Source organism: Octopus sinensis, linkage group LG16, assembly GCF_006345805.1.
Source record: "Octopus sinensis linkage group LG16, ASM634580v1, whole genome shotgun sequence".
NCBI lineage: Eukaryota > Metazoa > Mollusca > Cephalopoda > Octopoda > Octopodidae > Octopus > Octopus sinensis.
In genome coordinates, this window is record NC_043012.1 from 56,404,313 (window position 1) to 56,429,346 (window position 25,034).

The following is a 25,034-nucleotide window of genomic DNA, read 5'->3' on the forward strand; positions in this document are numbered from 1 at the left end:
AAGGCTTTGGTCGGTCCAAGGCTATAGTAGAAGACACTTGCCCAAGGTGCCACATAGTGGGACTGAACCCAGAACCATGTGGTTGGTAAGCAAGCTACTTACCACACAGCCATGCCTGCGCCTATATTATGGATTTTCTTCACATCTTTTGGGTTGCTGTCACAGATCTTGCATTCTGTTTTTCAATTTTGCTCCAATCGTTTCCAAATCTGGTTATACCAATTTAGTTTTGTATGCTAATTATGAAAGTGAAATTCATTTTTGCCATAAGTTAATAAATAAAAAGTTAATAGCTCTTACAGTGTGCAAATTTTGGGTAATTTTAGCCAATCAAAAGCCACCATTATACATATGAATATAAATCCTGCTGGTGTTGATTTCCTTAGTAACAAGGAAAGCTGTAGTCTGCCCTGAATTCATTGTAACAAAAATGCTGTACATGCGTAACTGTGACACTTCCACCACCACAAGTTTAAACAAGTATCCTTTTGTGACAGAGTTACTATGCAGAAAATGCTAGCTTCCGATTCCTGATTGGTTAAAACTGATCAAACTTTGAATCTCTGTAACATTTTTCAGAAATTTTTTCTGGAATAAACAAATCCCAAATTTGGATTCAGCTTGAAAAATTACATCAATATACCAAATTTTAAAATTTTCACTTAATTTTGAAATTTCCAAATCTGTGCCTAACTGAAAAGATCCCTTTCTTCTTCACCCTCACTAATCTCAAAGGCTCTGCAAAGATTACAAGCAATTGCTCTTACTCCTCATACTAAACCTTTAAAAAATATGAAAATGAAAAAAAAAAAAATCTTGCTAAATATTCACATAAGAAACTCAAAGAAGATTATATTTACATGAGCAAAGTTTATTGTATATAAGACTGAAAATAAAAATATGAAAATATATAAATGAACTTAATTCAAAAGAGAATAATTACAAGACAATATTCATGTGAACAATTGTCATCAGAAGTTCTATGCTGGAAATGCTTCAAACACTACATTTGAAGAGATCTGTTAAAGATTTTTCCAATTGGATTTGGTAAGAATGTTGATGTCGGCGATGTAGTATGATGAAATAACTGCAAAAAGAAAGGAGAAAATTTGAATAACAAAAAAAAAAAAAAGCAATTATTCTTCTTTATATAGTATGCTTATACTTTGCCCCTATCCTGTCTCCTATGATCCCTCACTCTCCCTGTATACTCTTGCAACCTCCCTGTTCTTCTGTCCCCACGGCTTATCCTGACACTTCATAGCCATCATCTTAACCCTTTAGCATTCAGATTACTCTGTCCAATTTAATATTTATTCTCATTATTTTTAATTAATCCTGCATTATCCCATAGCTTCAAGATTTCAATGATGCGATTGTTATATTCTTAGACTGACATTGTAGGGTAGGTGGGAAAGACTTGACCTAGTCAGTTTTATATAAAGCAGGTAGAACGTTTTGGCTGGATATCGCTGGTTCAAATGCTAAAGAGTGAATGTCCCACTCCAGCTACACCCACTTGCTGGTGTATCTGAGCCCCTTCTCTCATACTTTAACTTCTTGTCACCTAGTATAAAGCTGCCTCTCAACTGTGTGAGCCTTGTGAATCAGAGTGGCTGTTCCAGTGCCATTCTCTGGGGACAACACCTTTTCCATTTTGTCTGTGGAACTATAAGACAGTTTGACACAGTTTTTTTAGAAAATTCAGATACCAGTTTCAAAATTGATTTTTAGGTTTAAAAATTCTATTTTGCTCCTCACAGAGTTTTTGTTAGAATTATTTTCCTTATACAGACATGGCTGTGTGATAAGAAGCTTGCTTTCCAACCACATGATTCCAGTTTCAGTCCCACTGTGTGGCACCTTGGGCAAGTGAGGAAGAGGAAAGATATAATGATTTAAGCAGGACCTTTCACATTTCATTAAGCATTATTGTCCAAGACAATGATGATTATGTTGATTTTAGGGATGCTAACATTAAATTGTGGAGGCTCAATGGCCCAGTGGTTAGGGTAGCGGACTCGCGATCGGAGGATCGTGGTTTCAATTCCCAGACTTGTTTAATAGTTTAATAGTTCAGATAAATTTATGAAAAAAGAAATGTCGTAAATTTGCTCTTTTGAATATCTGCCTTTTAAACGTATTCTATGTCTTATATTATTTTTTCTATTCTTTCAGAAAATCACATGAAATATTATTGAAAAGTTGTTGATCAGTACAACTTGAAGGATTGATTTTATTTTTCTTGTGTGTGTTTATCAAGCGAAAACACCTAAAAGTTCCACGAAGCTCTTGCAGAGGGTGGTGGCGACCCCTGTTGTACTCTTTCGCCCCAACTTTCTCTCACTCTCACTTCCTGTTTCTTGAGTAACGTCCAGCTGGGGGGAACACATACGCTACAGAAACTGGGAAACCGGGCCCATGAGCCAAGCTAGGCTTGAAAAGGAAAAAGGATCATTAAATTAATTTAAGGTTGTTAATCATCATTAGCAGCAGCAAGTTGGTCAATACTGACCACTCTGTGGCTGTCAAAAGATCAAGAAACACCTGAAACAATTTTGAGCATTTAGGTTCTTATATTATTAACAAATTGAATCTGGAAGGGCAAAGTAAACTAAGGTTAAAACTCACTAATTTTTAGCCAAATATCAATTCAATAATTAGTAATCACCAAACTTATGTTTCACGTAAATATTCCAACTATATCAATATAATATGACTGAATTTTTATTGTTCTTTATTAATTCTGTCAAGTAGTTTTTATAAAATTTCTATAAATATTTTTTATTAAAAAACAGTAGTAACACAAAAGAAAATGAAATATTGTTGTTAAATCAAGAAATTATCTATTAATTATACTTTGTGATGGCGGAATCATTTACATGCTGGACAAAATGCTGAGCGATATTTCCCCCATCTTTATGTTCTGAGTTCAAATTCCACCAAGGTCAACTTTGCCTTTCATCCTTTCAAGGTTGATAAATAAGTACCAGTCGATATGATTAACTGACCCTCTCCCCTGAACTAGCTGGCCTTGTACCAAAATTTGAAACCAATTTTATTTTAGAAATGTACATGCTGGAGGCAGTGGTGTGGTGCAATAAGTTATCAATAATGTATGCTGACCCCCAACTCTAGAGCTTTTCACTTTGCTCTTTCATTCTAATAAAGCTAGTAAAATGAATCCCAAGGAAAACACAGATCAATTTCATCACAAAAAAAAGCAGCCTTTTGTCTAGGTTAAGAAATTAATTTATGGCCCAATGATGGAAAAAATATATATTATGTAGTAATTTAGTAACTATCTTTATTGATTTCGTTTCTCACTTGTGTTATAGCTCAGTTATGTAAGTATTGATACAACTCTGGTACATCTATGGTCAATACGCTTCGAAAATAGACTGTACTCTTGGTTCATTTGAACTTGTTGAAGTCAGTATTTCATTTAATAATATCACAACCAAGTCCCACCCACCAAGCTTGGGAAGAAAAACTATAGTACTAGTAAACATACAATAATTTATAACAGACGGGAAATCCTTTCATAAATTTACCAACAATTAAAAAAAAACTTCAAGCAAAACAGTTTGGTTTGAATCAAAGTAATCCAATAGTGGAAGCAATGGTGCTAGTTAAGGCATTCAGAAATTTCTTGTATTGTAAATGTAAACAACTAAATTTAGTTATGAATGTTGAAAAAGAGGGAGATATTGATTTACACATACACACATATATGTATGCATATGTGTGAGTGTGTATATATACATATAGGCGCAGGAGTGGCTGTGTGGTAAGAAGCTTGCTTACCAACCACATGGTTCCAGGTTCATTCCCACTGCGTGGCACCTTGGGCAAGTGTCTTCTACTACAGCCTTGGGCCAACCAAAGCCTTGTGAGTGGATTTGGTAGATGGAAACTGAAAGAAGTTCGTCGTATATATGTATATATATATATATATGTGTGTGTGTATATGTTTGTATGTCTGTGTTTGTTCCCCCAACATCACTTGACAACTGATAGTGGTGTGCTTACGTCCCCATAACTTGGCAGTTCGGTGAAAGAGACCGATAGAATAAGTACTAGGCTTCCAAAGAATAAGTCCTGGGGTCGATTTGCTCAACTAAAGGCAGTGCTCCAGCATGGCCACAGTCAAATGACTGAAACAAGTAAAAGAGTATATATATATTTATGTATATATCAAGAGACAAATACAGGGTTGGCCAAAATTCCATAAATACTTAATATTCAATTATATTTATTCATTTGGGAAAATGGTGTCGCTCAAGAGGGAGTTCAGTTTGAACAATTTTCCTGATGTTGCATATTTAGATGCTTTTATTAAATTCATTCAGTCGATAAACATAAATGTATCTTGGAATTAAATGGTTTTGATTTACTGTCAGGTGACTTTTGGCCAACCCTGTATATATTTGAGCACCCACATATAAAAATGTATTGGCATCCGTGCTAGTGGAGCACTAAGAGTACCATATGAGTGTGATCGTTGCCTGCATCACCTTACTGGCACTTATGCTGGTGGCACGTGAAAAAGCATTCGAGCGAGATCATTGCCAGTGCCGCTGGACTGGCTCCTGTGCAAGTGGCACATAAGCACCATTTGAGCATGGCCATTGCCAGTACCGCCTGACTGGCCCTCGTGCTGGTGGCATGTAAAAGCATCCACTACACTCTCGGAGTGGTTGGCGTTAGGAAGGGCATCCAGCTGTAGAAACTCTGCCAGATCAGATTGGAGTCTGGTGCAGCCATCTGGTTCACCAGACCTCAGTCAAATTGTCCAACCCATGCTAGCATGGAAAGCGGACGTTAAACGATGATGATGATGATGACACACATGAAAAAGAATAATAAATAAACTGGTGTTCTGTTGGTTATCACAACAAGGGTTCCAGTTCATCTATTCACTGGAACAGCCCGCTTGTGAAATTTATGTGCAAGCAGCTGAGTGCTGCACAGACATGTGTACCCATAACATAGTTCTCAGGGAGATTCAGCATGACATAGAATGTGGCAAAGTTGGCCCTTTGAAATACAAGTAGTTCACATTTTTGCTAGCCAATTGGACTGGAGCAAAGTAAAATAATGTGTCTTGCACATGGACACAACAGACTGCCAGGAATCGAACTCATGACCTTATGATTGTGAGCCAAATACCCTAACCACTAAGCCATGATCCTTTGCACACATGTATTTTTACTGGTACCAGTAATTGGATTGTAACCATACTGGGGTACCTCTTTCGAAGGTTATAGTATTCTTTTATTGGTCTCAGTCATTTGACTGCAGCCATGCTGGAGCACCACTTTTAGTTGACAAAATTGATCCCAGGACTTATTCTTTGTAAACTTAGTACTTATTCTATCGGTGCCTTTTGCCGAACCACTAAGTTACGGGATGTAAACACCAACATCCTTTGTCATGTGATGATGGGGGTGGACAAACACAGACACACACATACATATATGTATATGATGAGCTTCTTTCAGTTTCCATCTACCAAATCCTCTCGAAAGGCTTTAGTCGGCCTGAGGCTATAGTAGATGACACATGCCCAGGGTTCCACACAGTGGAACTGAACCCTGAACCATGTAGTTGGGAAGCAAGCTTCTTACCACATAGCCATGCCTGCACCTACCATTATTTCAATTGTCCTTAATTTGTCAGACTACTAAGTCATAGCAGCAATTCTCAAACTTATAAATACATGACCCTACCAAAAACATTAGTGAAATTTTGGAGAACACCTTACTCCTTTATTAATGAGAATACAAAATTTTGCTTCCAAATAGTTCTTTCTTTCAGACAGTGTTGAACAAGTTTAAAAAGTTGGAAAAACTTCTTCATTTCAATGAATATAGAAATATATCTGTACCCCTTTTCAATTCCCACAGACCATCCCCTACTATGAAAAATACTGAGATATAAAACATAAAAAAGATATATCATAAACGACAACATAAATATAAACACATACACACACACAACAGGATTCTCACAGTTTCCATATACCAAACTCAATTCATGAAACTATCTCTTTTTTTATCTTCTTGTTTCAGTCACTTGACTGCAGCCATACTGGAGCACCACCTAGAAGGGTTTTAGTTACGAAACTGCTAGGCTCATAATCAAACTGAAACCAGTTATCAAACAGTGGGAGTAGAGACAAACAGACATAAAGCCATACACATATATACAACAGGCTTCCTAACAGTTTCCATGTACCAAATTTACTCACAGACTTTGGTCAGCCTGGAGCTATAGAAGAAGACATTTGCCCAAGATGATGGGCAGTGGGACTGAACCTGAAACCATCTGGCCAAAAAGCAAACTTCTTAACCTCACAGCCATACCTGTACCTATAATATAACTTTTGTTTTGTTTTTATATTTTGTTTGGAGCACAAACCCCATGGTTAGATTCTCAGGTATAAATAACCATGTTTTGGCAATTTGCTGTGCCTGAGAAGACACGTCAAGCTAAGTGAAATTATAGTCATGTCAGTGACATGTAAAAGGTACCTGGTACACTCTGTTGAATGGTTGGCATTAGGAAGGGCATCGTGCCATAGAAACCAAGCCAAAATCAGACTGGAGCCTGGTGCAGATCTCTGGCTTACCAGTTCCAGTTAAACCGTCTAACCTATGCCAGCATAGAAAACAGACATTAAACGATGATGATGATGATGTTAATTATTTTAAAATCAATTAATCAACACAAAGAAAGAAGAAAAACTTTATCAAACAACTTACTTGGAACAGATATGGTTGGATATCAGGGTAACTTGTATCAAAAACAAGATCCAAATCTTGTAAATTTGGTGTTTTGGGAACATACTCATGCTTGTTCATTGCTTCTATTATGTGAACAACCTTCTCTGATAATTCTTCTCCTAATTTTTCCCTCTGTTCTTGACGATCTAGAAATCCAAATAGAATTTATCAATTGCTAAAAACTCATAAAAGCGCATTAATTTTTCTCTGGGGGAATAAAGCAGACATCTTAATGGGATATAAAATCACATTTTTACGATGATATGCACATACAAACGAATATATCCAGTACAATGTAGTTGAAGCAGTATTGGACCTTGAGGCAGTGTGAATTACAGGAAATTGTACATCCTGCTCCTTAATATAAAGTTGTAATATTAAATATCAATATTTTAGAACACACATTCACAAAGAATCAGTTTAAGATGCAGTTACACTGACTACACAGCAGCTACTACAACCAGTTGACTGCTGAGTAATTAGAATGTTTGAATGAATGAAACAAAGATGTTAGGAAGCTCACTAAAATAACCATCTAGATACTTAATGTATACACATCGTCAATAGGCCAGTTACTGCAGTTACCTTAGGTAGGCTACCTTCTTGAGCCATGCCAACCCATAAGGGCCAGTTTCTCGGTTTCCATGGCATACAAATTCCCTACCTGGATGGGAGACCGGTCTGTTGTAGGGTTACCCATTTTTGCCAGCTGAGTGGACTGGAGCAACGTGAAATTAAGTATTTTGCTCAAGAACACAACACTTCGCCCGGTCCAGGAATCGAAACCGCTATTTTATGATCAAGAGTCCAAGATACTAACCACTAAGCTATGTGCCTCCACAGTTACTGCAGTATTAGTCCCAAGGTGGCATCTCTTATGGACTTGCTGTGTCAAAAACAATAAATAGCAGAGAGAGGGAAGAATTTATCCTAGCAACAGTCAGAAAGAGCATCAGATGTATTATGGTCATTACAATGGCAGGTACTCACAGCCAGCCACATGCTCGAATGAGCATCTGGTGCTTCTGCTGGCCACTGCTGGGATGAATTTTCATCTCCTTCTGATAATCATTGTGTTTTTAACACAGCAGTTCCATAAAAAAAATGCAATCTCAGGGAAAAGACCTATGTACATTAACCCTTTAGTGTCCGCATTATTCTGCCAAAATTAATGCTTTTTCATTCTCATTGTTTTGAACTAATCATGCATTATCTTGTAGCTATGAGATTTCGATGGGGTAGCTGTTAATTTTTAAAACGATATTGTAGGGTTGGTGTGAGAGACCAGATCTAGCCAGTTTGAACATAAAACAGGCAAAATACTTTTGGCCGGATACGGCCGGTTTAAATGCTAAAGAGTTAAGTATGCTAATAACTTTATCATTATTAAGCTGGTGGTTGAGACATTAAAAGATTTCATAAAATGAAATGGAAAGTTTTAATTTAAATAAGAGCACTTTAAAATAGGATGTTTTGTATCAGAAAAAGATGTAGTCCCAGGTAGATTGGCATGAAAAAGGCTTCTCTTAATTGTTACTTTAGAAAAAAAAAAGAAAAAAAATTACTTACCAGATTCTTTATCTAATGTAACAACTTCTAACTTTAGAGTCCAAATTTCCCATGGAACAGATTCATGTTGAAATAACCAGCGACTTCGCCTCTTCTCATAGAATTCTAATGAAATCTAAAAGGTGAAATTAAAAAAAAGGTTGATAAACTTTTAGATCAGTTCAAATATGTTTGACATAATCGACCTGTGAAAAAACCCCATTGTGGTTTGTTTTTGGCAAAAGATGTAAACACTCAAGTCATTTCAGAGCATCCACAATGGACTGATATATGCCTCTGGAGTTCTTTATACTATCATCAATATCAGATACCTGTTTCTTTATTACCCACAAGGGGCTAAGCATAGAGGGGGACAAACAAGGACAGACAAACGGATTAAGTCGATTACATCGATCCCAGTGCATAACTGGTACTTAATTTATCGACCTTGAAAGGATGAAAGGCAAAGTCGACCTCGGCGGAATTTGAACTCAGAACGTAACAGCAGAAGAAATACAGCTACGCATTTCGCCCGGCGTGCTAACAGTTCTGCCAGCTCACTGCCTTAATATCAGATACCAAGGCCATTTGGACTAAAAATTTGTTTATTTCATATCACTGCTTCATGTGCCAACCGCGCACACATATATAGAAAGAAATAATTTAAATGTCACAACACAATACTCGATAGGATATAACTTAACTAAACAAAGAATGAATTAAAGAATTCCAGTTTATAAGGTCTTGTCTTGTGTGAAAGGCTTTATAAAGGGGAGCTGGGAAAACTTTTTACAATCAGAATAGTAGAAAATAGCAAATACACAAGGTGTTAGAAATACAGTTCTTATGTTTTACCCACACTTGGAAAATTTTAACTTTGGTGAGGCAACAACAAAATGTGGTATTAGTTTTGAACATAATGTTAGTGTTATCTGCATTGCAGATTCTCTAAATGATTCTAGATAAGCTCTTGCAATAAGACAAAGAAATAATAGTTTGCTCTATCTTCTACTTGGTGCATCAGAGTGGCTGTGATTTTATATGATGAACTAGACATTTGCTATTCAGAAAACTATTTTTGATCTTGTTTCTTCAGTGTAAGCTGTAATATTGTTGCAGATCATTTAGCCCAATGTTGAACTCCTTCAACAATAATTGAAGCTCCTAAAGCTTATACAAGATGAACATAATAAAACTTTAATATATATATATATATATATATATATATTAAAGTTTTATGATGTTCATATGGTGACCTGCTGTGCTTGAAGAGACCTATTGAATCAAGTACAACATCAAAATAAAAATCAAATGGAAATTGTAGTTCTAATACCGCATCATCTGAATGTGGCCGATGCCAGCACTGCCTTGACTGGCGTCTGTGCCGGTGGCACATAAAAGGCACCAACCGATTGTGTCCGTTGCCAGTCTCCTCTGGCCCCTGTGCCAGTGGCACATAAAAAGCACCCACTACACTCACAGAGTGGTTGGTGTTAGGAAGAGCATCCAGCTGTAGAAACACTGCTAGATCAGACTGGTGCCTGGTGCAGCCTCCTGGCTTCCCAAACTCTTGTCGAACCGTCCAACCCATGCTAGCATGGAAAATGGATGATAAACGATGATGATGATGATATACACACACACACACACACACACACACACACATATATTCACGCACATTCCAGTCAGCCCTTCCTGTTGCCAACCTTCACCTGTTCCAAGCAAGATAGTATCTCCATATGGCCTGCTATGTTCTCCCAGAACTTTGAAAATAAATGAGTTTGGATGACAGTGTCAATCATTTACAACCATCATTCAATGCCAAGACAAGGGGAGAGAGAGAGAGAGAGACACACACACACACAAACAGATCAGGCTTCTTTCAGTTTTCATCTATCAAATCCACTAACAAGGTGCCATGCAATGGGAATGAACCCACAACCATTTGGTAGGAAAGTAACCATCTTAACCACACTGCCACACCAGCACCAAGTGTAGATATAAATTCTTTTATTCTTTTACTTGTTTCTGTCATTTTGACTGCAGCCATGCTGGAGCACCGCCTTTAGTCAAGCAAATCAACCCCAGGACTTATTCTTTGTAAGCCTAGCACTTATTTTATTGGTATCTTTTGCCGAACCGCTAATTTACGGGGACATAAACACACCAGCATCAGTTGTCAAGCGATGTTGGGGAGACAAACACAGACACACAAACATATACATACACATATATACATGCATATATACGACGGGCTTCTTTCAATTCTGTCTACCAAATCCACTCACAAGGCTTTGGGCGACCCGAGGCTATAGTAGAAGACACTTGCCCAAGGTGCCACGCAGTGGGACTGAACCCGTAACCATCTGGTTGGTAAGCAAGCTACTTACCACACAGCCACTCCTGCGCCTTATTTAAATATCTAAAACATTTTTCGTTTTTAAAAATAACAGTTAATAGTTGTTAGTTGTCGGAGCACTGCATCCTTCAAAACTTCCATGCTTTCTGAGATTCGCCAACACAACACCTGATTTTCTCCCCTCCATACACACACAGGCATGTATCTGACTCGGACAGTGTTCGCTTTCCAGACATTTTTACATTACTGCATGTACTTTATATGCACTTTCTGACAAGTTGTGGTGCACCTGAGCACTGTATACAATAATTTCATTATATATTATATATTATAAAATGATAATTTTTTACTGACAAAAACTCATGTTGGACACTGAAGCAAAGTTGTTGCTGTTTATCCCCAGGTTAGTTCTAATGAAGTCAAGCAATAAGCATTCCATCATTTTTCAAAATATGTCCTATCTTTTCCTAAAATGGTAGGGTATGATTTCAGGGAGATTTGGCTGCAATTTCTAACAGATCAAGTGACTGCATTGATTCAAAGTATTGTTGCTGTTTAGCCTCAGGTTAGCCTTAATGAAGCAGACCTACAATTAAAGGTATTCCAGCCATAACCATCCCATCTTTTTTCTATATGCAGAGAAGCCAGTTCTATATTATCCACTGTCACCTTTTCTAAGACGGTGGGGTGTGATTTAAAGGGAATTTGGCTGTTATTTCTAGCATATTGAGTGATTACATAAAGACTCCCCTTGTTATTTAGCATGAGACCAATCCTGATCAATCAGATTCTTTTTTTTTATTGTTTCAGTCATTTGACTGTGGCTATGCTGGAGCACCGCCTCTAGTCGAGCAAATCGACCCCAGGACTTATTTTTGTTAGCCTAGTACTTAGTCCATCTGTCTCTTTTGCTGAACCGCTAAGTTACAGGGACGTAAACACACCAGCATCGGTTGTCAAGCGATTATGGGGGGACAAACAGACAGACATATTTATCTATCTATCTATATATATATATATATATATATATACACATACATATATATGACGGGCTTCTTTCAGCTTCCGTCTACCAAATCCACTCACAAGGCTTTGGTCAGCCCTAGGCTGTAGTAGAAGACACTTGCCCAAGGTGCCACGCAGTGGGACTGAACCTGGAACCATGTGGTTGGTAAGCAAGCTACTTACCACACAGCCACATGATCAAAGGTGTTCAGCCAAGATCTTTCAACTCATTTTTTAAAATTAGTCATAGTGTCTCTAGGATTGTATTATCCAATATGCCCTTCCTTTTTTTTTTTAAGACACTAGTGCATAGTTTCTAGCAGCTCAAGCAACCACATAAAAATCTTGCTTGTCAGCTCAACACAGCAAGGAATTTATACCAGAGGAGAAACAACAAAGCAAAGACGGTAAAAGAAAAAACATACAAAGTTCAAAAATAGACATGAAATGCTATGATGAGATGTAGTATCCAGTATAAGCAAAGAACCAAATAAAAACTAAGGAAAATCAATGAGAGTGAACATAAAGAGAGAAACTGTAGATGTAATCAATAACTACTATCATTACTGGCATGAGTTTAAATAGTCTTAATTTGGGTAAAGAGAGAGCTGAATTAATTATGGTATTGGAGAACTAACGAGAAAGTCTACAGTTCATATATTTAACAGTTGAATACTACAAAGCATCCCCAAGTACAACAGAATAGAAAGCTACATGAGTTTTGGGGTTTTTTAAAAAATTTATCAACTCAGGAAGAAGGACTGTGTCCATGACTGTATCCAAGGGTTCTGAGACTGATAAGAGGGAGGGAGGAAGGACACCTAGCTTAAATGCTTGCATCAAAGTGGGCTCCTTTGCTAAAGGCACCCAAGGCCCAACACAATGGATGAAGTCTAGTCCCCAATTAAGCCAAGGTAAGATTCAAACTCAAAAAGCAAAGAACCAGAACAAACACCACAAAGCATCCCACCCAAAGCTCTAACAATTCTACCAGTCCACTGTCCTAGTCATCTAAGAAGGATGAAAAGGCAAAATTGACCCCAATAGGATCTGAACTTAGAATGCAAGAAACTGGAATAATGCTTTAATGGCATTTCTAAGAATAGCAACCAAGCCTTCTTTAATCATATTTAATAAAGAGGACATACTGGATGGGTATTATAGTCCAGATATTACTTATTTTCTTACTTAAGCCTTTTGCTCCCTATGGAGTATAGGCCTTCCTCTCTCAGCTTTTGTTGGTTTTGAATCATCATCAATGCTTCTGTAACTTTGTCTTTTCCATATAGGGGTGTTGGCCCTATACAAACCCATTTTTGTCTCTGAGAAGAGGTAGTTCATATTAGTCATGCCTCTATCCTTTGAGCTGTCTAGCATGGAAGGCTCCACCAGAAGCTAGTATAGCTTCTCTCAAGGTCAACGAGGTACACAAGCTACCACACTACAACAATGACTGGACCCTAGGTGTTAAAAAAAGAGGACATATTGGAGATATAATATAGGTCCAGATATACTTTGAATAAAAAAAATAGGATAGTTATGACTTGAACAGATTCCACCATAGGTGTGCATGATCAGAGTGGACTGACCTGGGCTAAATACTTTTTCTTGTGTGCCAGACTGAGCTCATTCCATGGGAGAAAGTATCCATCATTTGGAGAGGGCTGGGGTTAGGTTCAACAATTAGAGAATGCCTCTACATGGTCAAGTGACCAGCCAAATATCCCTCATATAACACTTTACTGTATTTAAAAAAATGGGTAGGGCATGTGAAATAATAAGGTCCTAAATGTGTCAGAAAAATAAAAGGCAGGATGGTCATGTATGGAATACTTTTGATCATCACCAACAACAACAAACTGTTTTGCTTTCTTGCAGTGCCAAGTTTAACTCATTCCAAGTGTCTATCATTTTGTAACATGGGTAAGGCTCTGGTCCAGCAACCCTTCTTTGTAAAACATACAACACTGCAGAACTGAATGACCATAAGCACCACAGAATATTCAACCCTTTAGCATTTAAACTGACCATATCTAGCCCAAATATTTTACCTGTTTTATTCCCAAACTGGCCAGATCTGACTTCTCACAACTCTCCTACAATGTCATTCAAAACAATATGCAATCACATCATTGAAACCATGAAGTTATAAGATGATGCAAGATTAATTCATAACAATATGAATAAATAAGCATTACATTTGACAGAGTAATCTGAATGTTAAGGGATTAAAGAATAGAGATGGAAACATTGTGTGTGTATGATTAAGAAACTCACTTTGCAATCATGTGATTTTGGGTTTGGTTCCACTGTGTAGCACATCAAACCAATGTCTTTTACTATAACCCAGGACCAACTGATTCCTTGTGAGTGAACTTAGTAGACAGAAATTATGTGTGTGTATCATCATCATCGTTTAACGTCCGTTTTCCGTGCTAGCACGGGTTGGACGGTTCGACCGGGGTCTAGGAAGCCAGGAGGTTGCACCAGGCTCCAGTCTGATCTGGTAGTGTTTCTACAGCTGGATGCCCTTCCTAACACCAACCACTCCGTGAATGTAGTGGATGCTTTTTACGTGCCAGGGGAGTCTGGCAGCGGCCATGATCGGTTGGTGCTTTTTACGTGCCACCGACACATCGGCCACGTTTGGATGGTGCTTTTTACGTGCCACCGGCACAGGTATCACAACTACTATTTCCATTTGATATTTATTTCGATGTTCATATATATATGTATATGTATGTGTGTGAGTTTGTTTGTTCCCCACCACTGCTTGACAACTGGTAATGGTTTGTGTGCATCCCCATAACTTAACAGAATAAATGCCAAACTTAAAATAAATACTGAGGATGATTCAGCAAGTCAGTGCCCCAGCATGACCACAGTTCAATGATTGAAAGAAGTAAAAGATAAAAGATAATGGAAGTAAAGCAGAGAGGATAAGGTTACAGTTTTTTAAAAATCTTCTTCCCTTTCCTTAAGATGTAGTCTGTGTGGTAAGTAGCTTGCTTACCAACCACATGGTTCCGGGTTCACTCCCACTGCGTGATACCTTGGGCAAGCGTCTTCTAATATAGCCTCGGGCTGACCAAAGCCTTGTGAGTGGATTTGCTAGATGGAAACTGAAAGAAGCCCGTCGTATATATGTGTGTATGTATGTATATATATATATATATAAAATCACATGTATATTTATGTGTATTTATATGTTTGTGTTTGTTCCCCTAACTATCGCTTGACAACCGATGGTGGTGTGTTTACATCCCCATAACTTAGCAGTTCAGCAAAAGAGACCGATAGAATAAGTACTAGGCATCCACAGAATAAGTCCTGGGGTCGATTTGTTCGACTAAAGGTGGTGCTCCAGCATGGCAGCAGTCAAATGGCTGAAACAAGTAAAAGAGTATAGCCTAAGAGATGTTGTCCAATTCTAAGTTCAAATTCAACTGAGGTCAACACTGCCTTCCCCCTTCCAGGGTTGATAAGTAACAGTGCAGAGCAGTGGACTGGTCGAATCATTAGACCATCAAACCAGATGACTTGTGGTGTTTGTTTTGGCTCTTTGCATTGACTTCAAAATCCCCTCTGGTCTATTTACATGGGTGTTAGACTTAGAACCCTTCTCTTCCAGTTTAACTCAACCACCTGGTCCTTTCACACTGAGTAACATACTTTCACCATTGGTCCCCATCTGCAGCTAGATCAACAGCTTCATTAAATCTAATATTACATCTAACTAGACCCTCATCAACCTGAACAATGTATGCTTTTCACTAAGTTCCTCCAATACAACAAGCCTCTGTAGTTTTTATTTCCATGCTACATGTTTATTTTCTTTAACAATTAGTCAGAGAGAAGAGAGTACCCATGGACCTTTACAAGGTCCCAAGACTGGTAGGGAGTGAGGAAGAGGAAGGTTTCCTCAAATTGGAAACCCAACCTCAATGCTTGCAACAGGGGCTAGGTTTCTAATCCACTAAATACAAGAAAGGACCAGTAGGGATGTTAGTTAAACTGAGAGTGGGATTAAGTCTACCACCCACATAGAACACAGTGGGATTTGAACTCAGGACAAAGAACCAAAGCAAACACCACAAGTCCTTTAATCTAATGCTCAAACGATTCTGCTAGTCACCATCTAGACTGTTAATTAATTAACCCCAGAAATATGAAAGACAGCATTGACCTTGGTTGGATTTGAACTCAGATTGCAACAAACCAAAATTTGCAAGGTATTTTTATCCAGTGCTCTAATGATCCTACAATTTTACTAACCAAAATCTACAATTTTGGATATAAAATGTTATCAGTTGAAAAAAGTCTAATTTTGCAATAAACCATTTGTTATTTGAGCAACTTTAGGGGAAAATGTTAGGGAAAAATGTTGCATTCAAACCCAGCTAAAGGGAAGATATTGACTGAAACAGTGTTGACGAGATTAAAGGTTTAGAACAGTCATGAGCAAACTGTGGCCTTGATGACTTTCTAAAAGGCAATGCCAATATTTTTTAGTGGTTCTGCTTCCTGATAAAGTTTGCCAAGCCTGATTAAGAAAATTTAAAACTACTGATGATGTGGCATTGCAGTTGTGTCTGTGAGCAAGGCAGATAACTCTGCTTTCTCTAATTAGTTTCATTAAAATAAAAAACTCAAACAGGTTTTATTCCTAATGTATGGTTGAGTGGTTAGTGATAGGGAAGGGCGTATAGTTGGAAAAAATCAATTGATTTAACATTATGATAAATCAAACAAGAACAAAACATCTCATCTAGTCATGCACTGGAAAATCAATCAATACAAAAATGCAAAAATAGCCAGGGCTGGTAAGCTGAAAGGCTGCACCAGACTCCAGTCTGATTTGCCATGGTTTTCTACAGCTGGATGCCATTCCTAACGCAAACCACTCCAAGAGTGTCATGGGTGCTTTCACGTGCCGCTGGCATGGGTGCCATTTGCATGACACCAGTATCTAAAACGACTGCAATTTTGCTCGGCTTGATATATATCCTATATAATTTTTATATATATATATATTCTGTAAATAATAATTATAAGCTTTGAACATTAACTGTGTATTGGCCACAGAAAATAGTCTAATATTGGGGCATATAGGCCCTCAACAGAAAAAAGTGATTATTAGTACATGCGGGAATTGAACTCACACTTTTTATATTCGTGATAAGTGTACTGACTGTGAATATAGGAGGTGGGAGTTTGATTCCCACGTGTAGTAATACCCACTTTTTTCAGTCAAGTGCTTATTATTCACAGAATTTTCACTCATCACTGTTTCTTCATCTACTGCAGAACATATCTATATTTATTTATATTCAGATGAATATGGTAGTTAAGTTGAGGCACCAGAATTTAGTATGGTATTATCCATACAATTTCAAAATAAGGTGGTTAAAATCACAGTTATGTTGTTGGTAAAATATGTTCTTTGTCTATCTATTTTGGGTAAAATTATACTAATGTGTCCTTCTAATTTAATTAAATTCTATGTCTTTGTGCAGCTGAAGATTGCTCTACTCTTTAAATTGATGATATATTTATTTATATATACAATCTTCATCATTGTTTTTTACATATACTTTTCCATGCTTGCATGGAATTCATGGAGGCAGATTTTTTTTTTATTATATCTGGATGCCCTTCTTGTCACCAACTCTCATCTGTCATGAAGCAAAGTAATATTTCCTCATAGAAGCCATAAACAAAAAGGACATCACTTGTATGAATTACAATTATCACAAGATGTCGAGACAAGGAACCACACAGAGACACACATTCAGTGAGCCTCTTTCAGTTTCCCTCCATGACATCCACTCACAATGCTTTGGTTGACTAGGAGCTATGCAGAAAGACACTTGCCAAAAGTGCCACACAGTGGGACTCACCCAGAATCACATGGTTACAAAGCATGAAGGCGGCGAGCTGGCAGAAACGTTAGCACGCCGGGCGAAATGCTTAGCAGTATTTCGTCTGCGTTACGTTGTGAGTTCAAATTCCGCTGAGGTCGACTTTGCCTTTCATCCTTTCGGGGTCGATAAATTAAGTACCAGTTACGCACTGGGGTCGATGTAATCGACTTAATACCTATGTCTGTCCTTGTTTGTCCCCTCTGTGTTTAGCTCCTTGTGGGTAATAAAGAAATACGTTACAAAGCAAATCTTTTAACCACACAGCTATGCCTACAACTACTTCAGGTTTTGGTTAGCTCAAGACTACAGTAAAAGACAATTGCTTACAGGGCTCTACGAAGGGACAGCACCTACAACAACAGGGTTGAGAGGTGAACTTCTTCACCAAACAGCCATGTATGCAAGCACACACACACACACACATATTTCATCTTTGTATTTGGTTTGCAAGATTCCTGATGTGAATTTGTGTGTTGGAACAAATTTTGTTGTCTTGGGAGAGTCATTATGCCAATAATAATAACACACAGAGGTTCAATTTCACTTCTATACTATTAGTCAACTGGTTAATTATCTAACCAACTAACTGATCAATCGTTTGTTTAGCGTGTTGGTTAAACAATCAATCGGTAAAGCAGACCCTGGCGTAAGTAGGGAGTCGTGTGTCACTAAAAAGATTGCAAACAGCAATGAAAGAACTTTGATGGACAAACAAACAACTGATTGATTGTTTAAGGAAGCTAAACAAACAAATTAATTGACTAATAATAAAGAAGTGGAACTGAACTTGTGCATGTGTTATTATTATTGGCACCTTGGGCAAGTGTCTTCAACTATAGCCTTGGGCCAACCAAAGCCTTGTGAGTGGATTTAGTAGATGGAAACTGAAAGAAGCCTGTTGTATGTATATATATATATATATATATATATATATATATGTGTGTCTATATGCTTGTGTGCCTGTGTTTGTCCCTCCAACATCGCTTGACAACCAATGGTGGTGTGTTTATGTCCCCGTAACTTAGCAGTTCGGCAAAAGAGACCGATAGAATAAGTACTAAGCTTACAAAGAATAAGTCCTGGGGTTGTTTTGCTCGACTAAAGGCAGTGCTCCAGCATGGCCGCAGTCAAATGATTAAAAAGAGTAAAGAGTATAATGACTGTCTCAAGACACAACAAAATATGTATATATACAGGTGGGTATATATCTTTCAGATACATATCAATAACGGATATAAACATCAGAAGCATAAACAAATTTTTAAAAAATCAATGCTTTACAAAGTCCCTCAAGATATTTGTTCTGCATCCAGTTCCAGACACTCTCTTGCCACCTCATCATCAGAAATGCAGTGAACCTGTGATTGGGTTCTTAGAAACATATATCACAAATGTTCACCAATTGTAATACTGAACAAAAATGCCAAATAAACTTCATATAATGATATATAAAATATCAATATGATGTTGCTTAGCCCGAGGTCTTCCTTGCTTGAGCACAGTAGTTCTCAATCGTTTTTTACCAATGGACTGCTTTGATTCTTATTTTACTTGGGTGGACACTCATAACCATTTGATGTTTAAAAAAATCCCATTATAATTTTAGAATTAAACAATATTAGGAATTGCATTAGAAAAAAAAATATATATTAGGAGTGGCTGTGTGGTAAGTAGTTTGCTTATGAACAACATTGTTCCAGGTTCAGTCCCATTGCGTGGCACCTTGGGCAAGTGTCTTCTACTATAGCCTCGGGCCGACCAAAGCCTTGTGAGTGGATTTGGTAGATGGAAACTGAAAGAAGCCTGTCGTATATATATGTGTGTGTGTATGTGTTTGTCCCCCCCCCCAACATTGCTTGACAACCGATAGAATAAGTACTAGGCTTACAAAGAATAAGTCCTGGGGTCGATTTGCTCGACTAAAAGGTGGTGCTCCAGTATGGCCACAGTCAAATGATTGAAACAAGTAAAAGAGTAAAGAGTATATTTGGGTGTATTGTAGAGGTATAAGCAATTTATTGCACATAAATTTTAACAAGAAAATATCTTATATGGACCCTAGTTGAGAACCAATGCTATAACACATCTATGATTAAAGATGCTCCAGCCATGACCAGACTGACTTTTTTCCAGACACACTATACCTAAGACAACATTATCCAATGTCACTTTTTAAAAAAATATTGTTGGGTGTAATTTGAGGGGCATTTGCCTGTTATTTCTAGCATGTTGAGCGATTGTATAAAGGCTTGTAATATATCACTATTGATGATTTTTTTAATTAAAATATATAATTACCTGACCAGTAGTTGCACCATTTGTCTTCCTCAAAGCATCTCGAAATGATGCAATCTCTTTCTTTAGGTATCTATCCAGTTCATCTGATGAAACACGAACCTATAAAAAGACGAAAATTACCATTTTAGAATCACACAACAAGCTACTAAGTCTTGAAAGGGGTAATTTAAATTAACTGTAGCTTATAATATGAACAAACAAATAGGATTTCTCACTAAAATAAAGAAGATAATGATAAAAACAAAGTTTTACTTAAGGCAAAAGAAACAAAATATGTTAATTATTCTCTGTGTTTGTAACAGAGATGTCGATGTAAGTAGAGATATAGGTCATACAGTAATATAGTTTGGTGGTGGTGGTGTTGGAAGGTGTATAACTATGTGATGTTAATGCAGTATTAATACAGGTGTAGTGTGGTTGTGTGGTAAGAAGTTTGCTTTCCAACCACATGGATACAGGTTCAGTCTCACTATGTGGCACTTGGACAAGTGTGTACTACTATAGCTTTGGGCTGACCAAAGCCTTGAGTAGATTTGATAGACAAATTGAAACAAGCCTGTTATATATATATATATATATCTGTGTGTGTGTGTATGTGTTTGTCCCCACCACCACTTGACAATAGGTGCTGGTATGTTTACGTCCCCGTAACTTAGTAGTTCAGCAAAAATGATTGATAGAATGAGTACCAAGCTTAAGAAAAGACTAAGTACTGGGGTCAATTCATTTGACTAAAAAGAAATTCTTCAAGTGGTACTCCAGTATGGCCACAGTCTAATGACTGAAGCAAGTAAACGAAAAAAAAAAAAAGAAGTTGGAAATATTTTTGCAAAAGAAGGATGGGTCAGAATGGGTGGGGGTGGGAGTGTTGGGTTCAGAAATAAAATACTGCAAAAAAAAAATTCTTTAAACTGTTTTGGTAAATGTAGGTGTTTGGGTGTGATGAATTGTGATAAACAATCAGGCAGTTGAGTGAGTCAGTAGTTTTAAATAGTGGAAAGGCAGTAGGGAGTGAATATTTGGCAAGTTTAAAAAGAGCACATTTAAAAGTTGTTGCATTGCCAAAAGAGTGAATGTGACAATGTAACAATAGAAGGAAGTGGAGGAGGAGGAAGACAGTGTAACTGTTGTACTACCATTAAAAAAGTTATAAAACGATGTCACCCTTTTCAAGCCTAGCTAGGCTCATGGGCCCGGTTTCCTGGTTTCTGTGGCGTGTGTTCCTCCCAGCTGGACAGGACGCCAGGCCATCGCAGCGTTACTCAAGAAACAGGAATGAGAGAGTGAGAGAAAGTTGTGGCAAAAGAGTACAACAGGGGTCACCACCACCCCCTGCCGGAGCCTCGTGGAGCTTTTAGGTGTTTTCGCTCAATAAACACACACAACGCCCAGTCTGGGGATTGAAACCACAATTCTCCGACTGCGAGTCCGCTGCCCTAACCACTGGGCCATTGCATCTCCACTAAAAAAAGTTATACCAATCTCATAAACTTTTTGGTTTCTTTCCCTTACAACAACACTGACACTTTCCAAACTTCTCCAAAACACAGATTTTAGTTTCACAAGCACATAATGTTATTGTTGTAGGAATTATATGGGGCAGCAGAACACCAGAAGTTTCATCCTTCACTGTTCTGAATTCTAACCTTTCTGTCTGTTTACATCCAAACTGGTTAATCAAAAGAATGCCAAGCATGCTAACGTTGATTTCATTCTATTATTGTAGAGTCACTTCAGATGATGAGGTGGTCAAATTGAAAATCTTCCTTCGTTGTGCTCACAATACAAGAGTTTTAATTTGCCATTAATAATTCCTCTACACTTTGATACCAAATGCATCTCTTGAAAATTCTTCAGTGTCATGAGTCTTTTCAATCCTTACTCTGTAAGTGTGTGTAAAAATGATAAGAAAGCAAGCCAAAATTTTAACAAATTGGGTTTCGATTCCCTATCTTGATCAGCAATTTACTTTTGAATCAATTTACTTTTCCAATGGATAAGTTTTTCTAATGTTTGCAATCTTCGAAGCCATCCAGATGCCTTAATTCTTAGAATTCCAAACTCTGTCCACTTGAGCACTCACCTGATTACTGAATGATATTTGTTTTTCACTGCCTGACTGGCCCTCGTGTCGGTGGCACACAAAAGCACCCACTACACTCTCGGAGTGGTTGGCATTATGAAGGGCATCCAGCTGTAGAAACTCTGTCAGATCAGATTGGAGCCTGGTGCAGCCATCTGGTTTGCCAGTCCTCAGTCAAATCGTCCAACCCATGCTAGCATGGAAAGCGGACGTTAAACGATGATGATGATTATTATTTAATGTCCGACTGGCAATGGCTACTGGCTTTTCCACTGTGTACACTATGTGCAGCCATTTAGCTAGAGCCTCCATCCTTGACTTCAAAAAACAGCTCTTAAAACATTTATATTCATTGCACTGGAATCACTTGTTACACAGGTGAAAGATCCCCATATTTATACAACTATATATAAACATATATAAATGAATCAACATACCCATTATCAACTTTGATGATGAGTGTTCCCGTCTTACAACTTACAAAACTACTTACTTTCTGAATTTTAGTGTAACTGGCTGAATATTCCACAGAAACTTGTACTCTTAATGTAATTCTAAGGTAGAATCAGCATAGCACTGCATGACAAAGCTAGACCTATGAATTATAAAGACAGTTCAATCAATGGATTACAAACGTTCTTTCAACCCAGTTTTATTCACAAGGCTTGGGCTGACCCAAGGAAGACATGGAAAGAAGTGGTGGAAGCTGATCTCAAGAGTCTGAAGCTAACAAATGAGATGACAATGAATCACAACAAATGATGAGACACTGAGAAAGAGAAGGCCCTTCTAACTATTACAAGTATAGAAAAGCAGGGAAGGTAATGATGACGGTGACAATGATGATGATACACATGAAAACAATACAATACTTACATATGTAAAGTCAATGAAATCGCAATCTATATCTGTCATACCAACTGTCCCAATTGAATATCCATCCTCTCGCCATGTAAACTGAAAATAAAACAGAAAAAATACTTTAATTTTGAGTTCATGATTTTCAGTGCATGAATCAAAGAGAAGATTCAATAAGACATTTCTTTAGACTTAAAGAAAAAGGAACAATCTCTAAATTTTAATAAACTGGAAAAGACACTACACAAATATAACATTAAATTCTAGGCCCTTATGTACCATAACATGGGGGTTATGAACTGATAAAGAGTTGGACAACTGACCAAATGTTCACCAATTCTAGCTTCAGTTTCACAACTATGCAGGGCACATAACTAACTCTAACATATGTGTGTGTGTATTTTTCTTTGATATTTATTTAAGTCTTCTTCATAGAATTCAAGCTAATCACTAACAAAATGACAAGGCTTTTTTTGTCTAAGTCTAGAAGAGTCCCATGGATTTGTAAATAAGTAAGTTATTGTGCACATACTATCATTCAAGTAATGGGTGCACATCTTTTTAGAACAAAGTGTGTGTGAGAGACACCTCCTTATGTATGCCACATGTGATCCATCCTCATCATCAACATTGTGTATAATCATTCCAAGAAACTCAAATGGAGAATATTTGGAATGTTTATATATATATAAATATATATTTTACCCTTATGGGGCTATCTTTTACTGGAAAGTAATACATTTGTATTGCATTATTATTTTCATTGAAATTTCTTCACTGTTCTCGTTCTGTTAACGTTTTGGCGTTCAGATGAGTATACTGGCATTGATGTGGCAACATTTGAAATCTTGTCTAGGTAAATGCAGCTGATGAAGACTAATCAAATTTACGTTGTCAAACGTATTTGAAGAGTTAGAAACCGGTCCTGCATTATCCGATTCTAGGTTGTCCATTTATCGAATGTTCTTCCTAGAGGTAAGACAAATTTTTTTCATGTTTGTTGCACACACGCGTCTTTGCCAGTATATACGCAGTGAAGTTATACAATAGCGTCGTATTTATTACGATTGTTACTTTCCAGTAAATATTGGTGCCTTGTACCATTTATCTACTTTTATATATATATATAAACACATATATGTACATACACACACACACACATACATATTATATAATGCAAGATATGAATTTCCTTTTATAACAGACAAATAATGGGTAATTATATCATGAAACTGGAAATTAAAACAATCAAGAAAGCAAAGTGTTTATTTTGCCTTTTTATCGACAATAATTAATAACCCATTTTCTAACTTTAATACTTCATTGATATTAATTAATGCAAGGAATGAAAAAGAAACACATTTTTCTTGTAGATAATATTATTTTAATGAAAAAACAACCCCAAGAAAACAAAGCGTTTGTATAATTTTCTTTTGTATCAACAATAATTAATAATCTATTTTCTAACTTCAATAATGCATCACTTATATTAAAGCAAAGAATGAAAAACAACATTTTTCTCTTCGTTTTTTTTTTTGCTGATGATGATATATTATTTTAAAGGAGAAAGAAGATTTATTGATCATAAATAAAAGAAAATACTTACTTTTCCTAATGTTCTATGGAAAAGTAAAGCATGAAAAATGCCTGCAAGAAAATATAACACATTATCAAAATATGCTAAATATCAATATAAACATAATTCAATGTTCTTTATTATAATTGCTTGTGAACAAATTTCTTAAATTACAGAGAGGTACTTGCATAGCAAGTGACCTGATCTGAGATCATGTGGCTTATAAAACACCTTCCATGCTGAAATTTCTTTAAAATATATAGCAATAGCTAAGTTAGTGCTAACATAGTCAATACATAAGCAATTATAAAGTGAACTAAAATAATTATAGTAGTCAATCATCATCATCACCATTTAACGTCCGTTTTCCTTGCTGGCATGGGTTAGATGGTTTGACAGAGCCCAATGAGTCACAGAATTTGTCAGGCACCGATGCCAGCTTTGGTGTTGTTAATACCAAAGAATTAAATATAGGTTAAGGCATGGCTGTGTGGTAAGAAGCTTGCTTCTTGAACATGTGGTTCTGGGTTCAGCCCCACTGCATGACACCTTGGGCAAGTGTTTTCTATGATAGCCTCTGGCTGACCAAAGCCTT

The 25,034-nt window shown here is 37.1% G+C and overlaps 1 protein-coding gene across 1 annotated transcript in view; it reads right to left on the minus strand.

Moving 5' to 3' along the window:
• Positions 1–850: 850 nt before the first annotated feature.
• Positions 851–25,034, minus strand: part of LOC115220460 (autophagy-related protein 101) — a 31,131-nt gene continuing 6,947 nt past the window's right edge. Inside the window, exons 3-8 of the mRNA XM_029790588.2 lie at positions 24,470–24,510; positions 22,882–22,962; positions 19,923–20,021; positions 8,358–8,472; positions 6,768–6,934; positions 851–1,087 (exon numbers count right to left, since the gene is read on the minus strand). Coding sequence (XP_029646448.1) covers positions 1,004–1,087; positions 6,768–6,934; positions 8,358–8,472; positions 19,923–20,021; positions 22,882–22,962; positions 24,470–24,510 — 587 coding nt within the window. The 3' untranslated portion in view covers positions 851–1,003. The remainder of the gene's footprint in view (positions 1,088–6,767; positions 6,935–8,357; positions 8,473–19,922; positions 20,022–22,881; positions 22,963–24,469; positions 24,511–25,034) is intronic.